The sequence below is a fragment of the Eimeria mitis genome, genomic scaffold (genome assembly GCF_000499745.2).
Source record: "Eimeria mitis Houghton genomic scaffold, Emh_scaff914, whole genome shotgun sequence".
Taxonomy (NCBI): domain Eukaryota; phylum Apicomplexa; class Conoidasida; order Eucoccidiorida; family Eimeriidae; genus Eimeria; species Eimeria mitis.
The window spans coordinates 817-11,397 of record NW_013576727.1 but is presented as its reverse complement, the minus strand read 5'-3'; the positions used below and the strand labels follow the sequence as shown (position 1 = coordinate 11,397).

General features: G+C 51.2%; 2 protein-coding genes across 2 annotated transcripts in view; one reads left to right on the top strand and one right to left on the bottom strand.

Moving 5' to 3' along the window:
- EMH_0025270 (uncharacterized protein) overlaps window positions 1–2,935 on the top strand; it is a gene marked incomplete at both ends in the record, with an annotated part of 5,391 nt that extends 2,456 nt beyond the window's left edge. Inside the window, 6 exon segments of the mRNA XM_013502423.1 lie at window positions 9–571; window positions 855–983; window positions 1,148–1,756; window positions 1,992–2,132; window positions 2,244–2,398; window positions 2,818–2,935. Coding sequence (XP_013357877.1) covers window positions 9–571; window positions 855–983; window positions 1,148–1,756; window positions 1,992–2,132; window positions 2,244–2,398; window positions 2,818–2,935 — 1,715 coding nt within the window.
- Window positions 2,936–8,141: 5,206 nt separating this feature from the next.
- On the bottom strand, window positions 8,142–8,399 carry EMH_0025260 (uncharacterized protein; the record flags this gene model as incomplete). Its single annotated transcript, XM_013502422.1, has 1 exon — window positions 8,142–8,399. The coding sequence occupies one exon, from the start codon at window positions 8,397–8,399 to the stop codon at window positions 8,142–8,144; it is 258 nt and encodes an 85-aa protein (XP_013357876.1).
- Between the last annotated feature and the right edge of the window lie 2,182 nt (window positions 8,400–10,581).

Genomic DNA, 10,581 nt, shown 5'->3' with positions numbered 1-10,581 from the left:
AGGCACAGACAAACACCAGTCGTCAGCAGCAGCAGCAAAAGGAGAATGTGCCAGTGCAGCAGATGCAGGCGAAGCAGCAAGCGATGAGCAGTACGTGCAGCAGTGCCTCCTCTTACTCCCGATAGCCGTTGTCACCGCCGCATTGTTTATTGTTGCTTTACTCGGCCCACCAACTGTTGCTGCTGCTTCTGCTGCTGCTGCTGCTGCTGCTGCTGCAGAGTTGCTGCAGCGAAGCATACTGCTGCAGCAAACCTCCAGCAGATGTTCACCGCCTGTGAGTGGAAACGAAAACTCAGCAAGCAGCAACAAGGCCACCGCAGAGACCCCCGCAGGCAGCAGCGCACGGAGCAGCAGCAACAGCAGCAGCAGCAACAACAAAAGCAGTAGCAACGGCAACAGCAGCAACGGCAGCAACAACAACAACAGCAGCACGAGCAGCATCAACAGGAGCTGCAGCCAATCTTCAATCAGCAACGGCCCCCCTGCCACTGGCAGCAGCAGCAGCAGCGGCAGCAGCAGCAGCAGCGCCGGCAGCGCAGCGGATAGGGACAAGCAGGCGGCGGAGGCCTTCGTACGAAAGCTGCGAGAGCTTTTGGAGCTTCCAGCTGTCCGTACACCTGAGTGTTGCTGCCGCCATTGCTGATGCTTGTGTATATGCTTGTGCTGCGGGCTGGAGATGCTGATGTTGTTCGTGCTGCTGCTGCTGCTGCTGCTGCTGCTGCTGCTGCTGCTTTTCTCGGCGCTGACTTAGGTAAACAACTGCTGCNGCTGCTGCTGCTGCTGCTGCTGCTGCTGCTGCTGCTTTTCTCGGCGCTGACTTAGGTAAACAACTGCTGCCCAGGGTGTATCTGCAGGGTAACAACAAGGACATGGCTCTGGCGATCCAGCTGTCTCTCACCAAGCGCATGCGTTTTGACTCCACCCCGCATCTGGCGCAGCAGGCCAAGGACCTCCACACACAGCTGTTCCTACACCCCAATGCAGTGAGTCCCCTCCCCTGCTGCTGCTGCTGCTACTGCTGCTGCTGCTGCTGTGCTGTGCAGGGTGATCACGCGTTTCTTGGGTAAGAACTCCCAACAGTGTTGCGGTATTGCTGCTGCTGCTGCTGCCTCTGCTGCTGCTGCTGCTGCTGCTGCTGTGTATGCAGGAATTAGCACTGCTGGCCTTCAAGAACTACCGCTATCTCCACCATATCGCTACAGTTACAACGCGGAGTGTCCAGAAACAGAAGCAGCAGCAACAACAACCACGGGGTGTCGCAGTGCCGGGGCAGCCCGCAACCACTGCAGCAGCAGCAGCAGCAGCAGCAGCAGTGCCAAAGGTGCGCGGCAGCAGCCTTACACCTGACAAGCCAGAGACACCAGCAGCAGCAGCGGCCGCGGTGGCAGCAGCTGCAGCAGCTGGAGCTGCTGCCGAACAGCGGCAGCAACCGCAGACACCTCTTCTGGACTCAGCAGCAGATGTGCGGCGGGCGCTACGGGAGATGAAGAAGCCAAAGCTTGTTGCTTCAACCCTAAGCGCCCTGAAACAAACACAGAAGGCTGGCGAGGCCCTGCAGCTCTCAGCAGAGAGGCAGCAGAAACGGCTCGCCAAGGAACAGCAGCAAAACGAAAGAGCAGCAAAGATGCAACGTGCAGCTTCACAGATGTCCCCTGCTGCTGCTGCTGCGAAGGCTGCAGCAACCGAAGCAGAAAAAAGAGAAATCCTGGAGAAAATGCTTCAACTCAAGTCCTCCGTAGCCGATATTGTCGATGAGGTAACTCATATCGAGTGCGGGTGCTGCTGCTGCTGCTGCGGACGTTGAGGGTTTGGGGTTTAGGGTTTAGGGTTTTGGCGACTTATCTTGCAGCTTATGTTGCTGCTGCAGTGGGTGTTTCGGGCGCTTTTCGGGACAGTGAATGAATGCAACTTTGAGGGTGGTGTATGTGATAGAACCATCGTACAGAGGTTTGCGTGGAAAGATCTTTTAGGGTTTAGGGTTTAGGGTTTAGGGTTTAAGGATTGCGGGGTCTTCTCAGGAAGACGGCCAGCGCCATCTGGAGCGCCTTCGCTCACTGGAGGCCTCTGACATTAAACATGAATTCAAGCAGTCCATCAAGGAGACAACAGTTACAGCTTTCTTCTGCCTTCAGGTAGCTTTCTTCTTGTGTGTTTGTCCCTCGGGCCTTGTACTTGCATTGGGGTGTGGTTTAGGGTTTAGGGTTTATGGTTTATGATCTAGGGTTTGTGGCTGTGTGCCTCAGTGCGAGAGGTACACTGACCGGCTGAATGCTGCATGCGTCGCTCGCAACCATCAGCAGCAGCCACGCAAGGCGACGAAGCGTTTCGTCCAGTGCGGGGGTTGTGGCCACAAGCCAATTCCAACACTTAACAACCAGCTCCCCGACGGCTGCCCGAAGTAGGTTTAGACGCAGGGTTTAGGGTTTTAGGGATTTAGGGTTTTAGTCCTAGCGCTCCACTGCTGCATAGCTCTTAGGGTTTAGCGTTGACGACCGGGAGCAACGGCTTTCCCGAAGGTTTCGCCGAGATACTGCAGCGACAGAGGCTGCACAGGGGGGATGGAAAAGTGAGGTGAACATACACCTGGTGGGTGCTGATGTGTGTTGGATCCTGCGCAGGTGTCGAGTAGCCTCACAACATCTCAGTTTCCGTGTAATCTCCCTGTACGCTCCGAGAGCAGAGAAACTTCTGGATCAGGAAAAGCTATCTATCGAGTGGGTTCAGCAGCATTAGAAGTGGCATCTTATCCTTTTGCTGTAAGAGCCCTTAGCGCCGGGGGTTTATACTTTCTGCTTTTTTTGTGTGTTTGCACTGCAGCGGCACCGAAGTAGCCCCCTTCAAGAAGCAGCAGCAACAGCAGCAGCAGCAACGTGCAGACGACGGTTCAGGGGACGAAGGCTTCTTCGACCATCCAGACCTTCCCACTGTTTCCTGAATACAGGAAGCATCGTACACCCGAAGTTGAATAGCAGGCTCTAGGCATATCTGCAGCCGCTACCACGAACCTCTTTAGCACCGACTGGGGTGCACTCCTACAGGGTTTTTCGTAGCTGTAGAGAAGGACCAGTCCATCTTAGAGGTCCACGCTATGATACGCATTTGCTTCTTCGTGTGGTTGAGCGCACTGGCGCCTACAGGTACATCGCGGAGAATGCACTGTATAGAACTGTATATACACCTAGCTACTGTATCCTCTTGAAGCCACGCTGACTGGTTGCTAGATGAGCATTTCGAGGTGGCGGGCAGGACTCAATTTCGCTGATTGTTTGTCTTAACCCAAAGTGACGGAACCCTGAAGTTCAAAACCCTAAGCCTGGCTAGCGGGCTAGCTGCATACGCGTCTGCTAGCTGCTCATACATTAGAAAGCCACTCTAGATATTTAAGCCCCGGTGTTCAGCTCGGAATAAAGGGAGGAATATATGCTGCTGAAGTCGCCTTCACCAAGGAAGCAGCATTCGTACAGGCAAACGCAGCAAATGCTCCCAGTGTTCTAACTATTCTAAGGTATGGAGTTATGAAACCCTCTACTATATATAGTTGCTCTTCTCTGTCTCGAGAAGCAGCAAGCCGAAAGGATCTAGGTGAACTGCGGTAAGCTGGCCACGAGTGGAAGATACGTTTTGCAAAGCTACTCATTGGGGAGGAGTGTTGTCTTCCCCCATTTACTCTACCCGTAGCGAAATATACACTGCGTTCCCCAACGGGCAAATATGTTCAGTTTTGGGGGGTAAACAAACAGCGCGAAATTCGCCTACTAGTCAGGTTGCGACTGCTTCATGTGCAATGCATCCTTCCACGAGACATGCTCAATCGAGACAGAGCAGAAGACAGTTATTGCCACTCACGTGCCTTTAAGCGCCGTAAGCAGTTCATTTTTATCTTCTGTCTCCTCTCCTAGTCCTGATTTTGAAGTGTTTCCCCTCCCGGACACACGAAGCACCTTTCCATCATCACCTCCAAATGAATTCGCATTTCTCTCGAATCACCTTAAATAAGCCTTTTGCAGAATTGCAAATTCTCATAGATAACAAACCAACAGCTTTTCCAACGTCTTTCCATTACAAACACGTTTCAGAGACCTGCCGGCTAGCCTATTCTGCCTACCAAGAGAAACAGGCTTTGGGTTTCTGCGCTGCATTGATCGAGCATATTCTTCTTGAGTTTGCTTCTTTCTTTCTTTATCTATGGTGCATTGACTTTCGATAATGTTCTCTGTATTAGAAGCGCACCAATTCAACTGAGAATTATCTATTGTAATTCCAATCACTCGAGCGTCTTGAACAGCCCTGTGGAATCACCCAGCGTAGTAACTCGATATAAACCGCCGTTGCTCGAGTTTTGAAAAGTTCATGTCAGCCTACGTCTGTTGTCTGTAATTATCTACTAAAACAGTGGAACCCTGACTCGGTGACAACACTGCCTGCCGTTTCCAGATGCAAGGTCTCCTGAGTATAGGCGTCTTTGGTCTCCTGTTCAAGGCGCTCCCACCCTTACAGTAAAACCACATCTCCCCTTTGCTGCGCTACCAGGAACGAGAGGACGGACGAAGCAGCCTTTAACAACTGCCGAATCTTTAGCAGCTCAAGGCAACAGGGGGGAAACGACAAAGAACATCGCAGCACTCCAGCCGTACATTCCCTGGTTTTATCCACAAACGTTTGGGATGCTTTCCAGGTTGAACGTAACAGTATGTTTCAGTCTGCAATATGCAGACATATTCTGTATATTGTGTCATTCGTGATCGCTAGATGTTTCATGCTGTCTCTGAGGTGTATACGTGAATCCCTAGTTAGGCGCAGGCTGGCTACGAAGGGCCAAGTAAGCGTGTAACAATTGCACCCTAGTGTTAGTGCACGCAACAAAGAAGGCCTAAGTATGCTTGCATATTTTCTGGCCGTACAGCAAGAGTTGTAACAAAATGTCTTGCAAGTCTACGCACGCTGCCTGCTTTCTACACCAGCACAGGCCTCCGTGCCGCTGTGCAAAGGGCGCCTGGAGACTAGAAAGGAGGCCAGCTGCTTTCGAAAAATTCTCATCCGAAGTATATTGACTCCTTCGTAGCTAACACCTGTCCGCAGCGAATTTCGAAGCTTCTGATTACACTTCGTAGCACCGCGTAGTTAAGAGGGGCAGGAGCGGGCAGCGAAAGCCACGCTTACAGCTGGACGGCCTGGTTTATAGCACTGTTTACCCGTGAAAGCGGTTTGCAGAAACCCAGGGGAAACTGTCATGAATATGTTCTCCATAAAATCTTTCGCAGGCGTGAAGCGGCTGAACTCCCCCAGATGGTGGAGTGCTTGCGTATCAGAGAGAAAACACAGCACTTCCACCGTTAAAGGTGATATTCAAGAAACAGGTTTCGAAGTGATTCAGATGGACAGCTTAAGAATATTGTGGCTGCGAATGCCACAAGAGCACAGGAAATGATAAAAAGCTATATCCAACAGGAACCAGCAAGTGCGGCGCCCTGGAAGCCAGAGGGGCGTTCCGAGCGGCGCACAAGTTTCCTCCGCAATAGGCACAATCACGTAGTTCCTTGTTTCCGACGGATGAAAATGCCTAAAGAACTAGAGTTGGAAGACTTACAGCAGCGCCGTCGGGAAAACAAACAGACGGGTCAGCGAATCGCCCAAATTGATGGGGCGAAAGCTCCACGTGGAGGTCGGTCTCGACTCAACTCTGTGTTTATTCAAGTTACTAATAGTGATCAGTTGTTGCCAGCGCTGTTCGACTCTGGTTACCAAGTGGATTGGATATCTGAACGTACGGCAAGGAGGTGCAGCCTATTGTTTTACTTGTTAACGCAGTCTTTGTCGTTGCATTTCGCTGCCGGAACAAAGGATACTAGAGTCGATGTGGGCGTAAAATGCTAGCGTAATTAAGACGTGGGTCATAGTACCATTATACGCGAATTCCAATTCGGACCAGTTCACAACGAGATCATCATCCGCAATGCTGTGGTTAACCCAGTGGGGGGCGCGTCTGCGGCTCCCGGACGATGTTCTTCAGTCTATCTGCAAGGAAGCAATATAAGAGGTCACCTCTCATCGCAACAAAGGACAGCTGCATCCTCTACGGTAAGAATTGTGGAAGCACTCTTTCAAGCGAAAAGGAGGGCGGAGACTCCTGCGCAGCGCAGAAGCACTGCAGGTATCGACGGGGAAATGCATGCAATACGTCGTGATGATCTTATGAGGATCGCTGTTGCAGGTGGCTTGACCTAGTTAACACATGAGGAACAACAGAACTGAGCATAATTGAAGGAAGAATTCCCAGATGTACTGAACAACAAGGGCCTGCCGCCGGCCCGGCCACCTGGTGGAGGGTCAACGCGCCGCATCGACCTCATTCCCTGACAAGCCTCAAGCTTTGGTCCAAGGTATCCAAGGGGAAATCGAGCGGCAGACCGACAAAATGGTAAGAAGGGTAAGGTTTAGCGGGCAACTCACGCGTTTAGAGACAATCCGATGCTGGGAAAGAGAAAAGACGGGAAGGAGCGAGTGTCCTACGGTTGCAAGTCCCTCGAGAAGCATATGCTGAAAAGAAAGCCTTTCGATGCCTCAGATCGGACTTTGCCTTTTGCATGATCTAGCAGTGTACTTGTCATTTGACTTCTCTGATGCGCTTCATCAATTCCACTACACATGGCAACGACGGGGGTCAAAGGTTCAGCAGGGGAGCCGCCGAACCCTGAAGTTTCTGAGGATCGAAGTTGCACCCTATTGTATTGATATAACAGTAAGAGTCTTCCCCCGTGACAAGAGTAGGAGCACCTACCGCTGTAGAATCAAGGTGAATGGAATCGATGCGCACCAGCGGCGCATTCTAGCATAGAGTGGAGCACCAGATCGACAGGTCCAATAGAATACGAAGGGATCTCAATGATAATGCCCCGTAACCTTAAAGGAGTAAATGATGTGCTGGGTTTTGGTTCGGGCTATGTTGGTCATTCAGGGGGAGAATATATCTCCGAGACTGTCCTGGGGGTTCCCTTATGGCAGTAGCCCGGGCTCGTCCCGCCAGCACTGGAGGGAATGCTTGCGCCGCTCTCCGGCTAGGCCTACACCATTTCATGGTCCAGCTACTTTACTCGTATATGCGCTGCTCATCCTACTACACTCGTATGAAACGATTACTTGACCCTTGCTCCTAGGATGCTTATGGTAACCGTTGATTACCTATTATGTGACCGGCCTAGCCGGAACTGACATTGTAGTGTCAGGCGCTATAAGAGGACTGCGGTCCGTACCCGTTCTTGCAGACTCAGGTACACCTATGTGCCCCTTGGTCTCGTGAATGCACGTGGGAAACTGTAGCGGCAGATAAAAAGGAGATTGCTGTGACCGTTCAATGAGGGACTTAAGTGGTGATAGAACCAGGTCCGGCAAAAATTGGAGCCATTCAGATATGGCATCTACCCCTCTGTACTTGAACGGGTGTTCAGAAGCTTCTCTTTCTCGCATCATACCATCATACTATCTCAATCTAGTCCTGGTAGTACTACATAAACCCTTGGTGAGTCGCACCCAAGCCGGCTGGGGACTCTAGATGGGCCGGATGCCTTTAATAACTAAAATACCAAGAATTTTGACTCTATTGCACTTCAATATGTCTCAATATGGCCGTCAAATTCGGTGCAGCTCTGTCGGTACTCTCGCCTCGAGCTCGAAGTGCGCAGCACATTCATTGTTTTGCAAGGGTGGGAACGTGCTTATGCTACACCTGGAATTATATTCTCTACAGACTGACATGCCCGTAGTTTAAATAACACGCTTAGGTGTGGTGTCAATGACAATCTTAACGCTAGATGCCTTCAGAAGGCAGCAAGGGGTAGCTACAGTTAGCGGGACGAAGACAGCGGTTGAGATCTCCAACCTCACCAGTTCCCAGCGCTTTAATTAAGAGCACGAAATTTCAAGGACATCCAAATTGCACGATTTGCGCAGTGCCGCAGTTGAATCGTTGTGTTATTCAAAAGGAGAGGGAAATGATTGTGTCTGATTCGGGGCTGGACCGGAATCGTACGGATCACGACCAGGGTTCGTCCCATCTTGGCCATTCAAACTCTGAAAAAGCGGACCAGAATGATTTTACCTTTTCTTTCAGAAATATATTGAAGGAAAAGGCTAAGGCACAACCATTAGGTTGGTGGGGCGCCATCGAGTGTCCAGCCGCTCTGGAAGGGCACTCTAAGTTGCAAATCTGCATCAGAAACGATGAAGTCGCTACCGAGCTTACTTTTTCCCTTGCTTGCCTTCATTTCTGAAGATGTGATGGCTGCTGTTAGCGTCCAGCCTTCCAATCCAGTGGAAGTTACGGGAGAAGAAGTCTCCGCCGTGAAACCAGTATACTGGGATTCTCCCATACCAGGGGCACCAGTGCCGGATCTCCCGCCCATGGGAGTGCAAACTGCAGATACGAAACAGGATGCTGCTCCTACACAGGAACCTTCATTGAAGCCCTGGAGTACCTTCCAGCTTCGAGTTCGAAGGAAACCTGCGGCGGTCAAGCTCTTCCTCTCTGTAGGAGCCATACTGGCCCTTATTCTCATGGTTTACTACTGGAACTCCCGAGGCGAAGTACGTTCCAGATTTTCGAGTTGAATGTTCTCCAGCATTGCGTGCAGGAGCATGATTGGCATGGGGCTATGTGGCTTGCCAGTCCTGTATGGGAAGCGTTCCCCATTCGATTCGCATATACCTCAGTAAGGGCTGTGGCTAGCAACATGTATTAGGGCTTCACAGAAAAGTGCCAGCAGAGAACAATTTACATGCACGCCGCTCCTGTATTTCTGATCGCAACCCATGTATACGCTGCATCTAGGCATAATTATTTGCTGCCTGCCTTTTTACGCTTGTCACTCTTATGAGCACGTGCCTTTGAGAGCGGCTTGATACGAAAGCTGCGGATAGTTGGTGACTTCTTTGACGCGGTTGCACTCAAATGGCTGTCCTGTTGCTACAGTATTCGGGCATTATTGTATGTTTCTTTCGATAGCTGGAAGAGGGTGTCGTGTACCGGTGTCCGCCACAACTCACGGATTCGAATTGTGATCGAGACGAATCATACCAGCTTTTCTTCCCAATACGCATTGAAGGCCGTCACAAGTGGACTGACTTTGGATAGATGCAGCGCTGAGTACTATTCCAGTTAATTTCCAGTCAGTGCTTACTGCAGGTGTGCATAAGGCGAAGGCATATCGATACAGAGCGTGCGTTCACCGACAGTTTGTAAATGGAAAGGTCTCTTTCCACTATTTTATGGCGACCCAAAGCGATTCGTGCGGACATTGAATGCAGGCCCAGCTTGTCAAAGTGTTGGCGTTGCATGGTGGTAGGTATTTGACCTGTCGGCGCCTGAGCATATGGTTATAATCCCCCAACTTTTGCATCTATATATGTCTTGTGCTTATGGTTTGGACGTGAGATTTTGGATAGCTCTCTGATAGGCTTCAAAAGGGCTACCGCCATCCCGTGGCATGCACAGGGCGGCGCTTGTTTGGACTGCATTGAAAATTATGAGGCGCAACATGGGCTCTCCAAACTCGTTCTTTTCAAAATCCGTGGTCGGTCCTCACGGGAGCAAGAAGCATCGTCTGGCTCGCGCGCCTAAGGATGAATTGAGAGGCAGCCAGAAGCACTAAATAGGCGGAGGTTCGGATACCGAACGGCCACTTTGTGTTGCATGAGCAGGCGAAATGTTAACGCTGAGTAGCTAAGAACGATGCATGGTACCTAACGCTAAATATCTGATCAGCTCTAATATCAAGACGCTGAAAATGAACTGCATAAGCATGCATCGAATTCCTAGGCTTGCCATCTGCCTTGTGCGTGTTTGACTGCTATGGGCACTAACGGGCTTTCTGGTGCTGCGGGTTTGCCACTCTCACACTCGCCCTCTTGGTGAACTGTTCGGAGGCAGGGATTACTTTTTGTCAAGTGTCGACCGTGGATGCTTGCTGCTGACTGAACATGAGGGTGCTACAATGGGTAGAAGAGTGAAGTTGACGATACCTGGCCGACAGACTTCCGTGTTTATGAGGCGAGCTAATGAGCCCACGGGTCTTGCGCAAATGTAAAGCCAATACGGGAAAGGCGTGTTTGATGTGGCTTAAATAGTTTTTCTGTAACGTTGCGGCTTCGGCACTAACGGGTTCGATCGTCGGTGTAAGCAGAGCTGGTTCATGCGTACACACAGGTGTAGATCCACGCAGAGCTGGCGCTACCTCCTACAGTAGCTCCAGCGCGACTGCGCGACTGAAGGGGTTGTGCCAAGGAGGATCCAAACGGCGCTCACTAAAGTTGCAGTGGTCGGTAAACTGTGGGCGAACTTGTGCCTAAGGGAAAGGATGTGCGTCCGCGCAGAGGTACTTTAGCGAACGAGGCATGTGCGTCGGCACTGTTCATGTTAGAGCAGGAGACGGCTCCATGCCGGTACGAAAGCTTGTCATGGCTGGATGTACAGGAAGTGCGTCGGCACTAGCTGCAAGATGAAGATGGTCTTGTTTAGTACGGTAGAGCGTCACTCGGTGAAGCCCAGATGGGACTGGCACAAGCCGTGGCGTATGCATGGCTCTATTT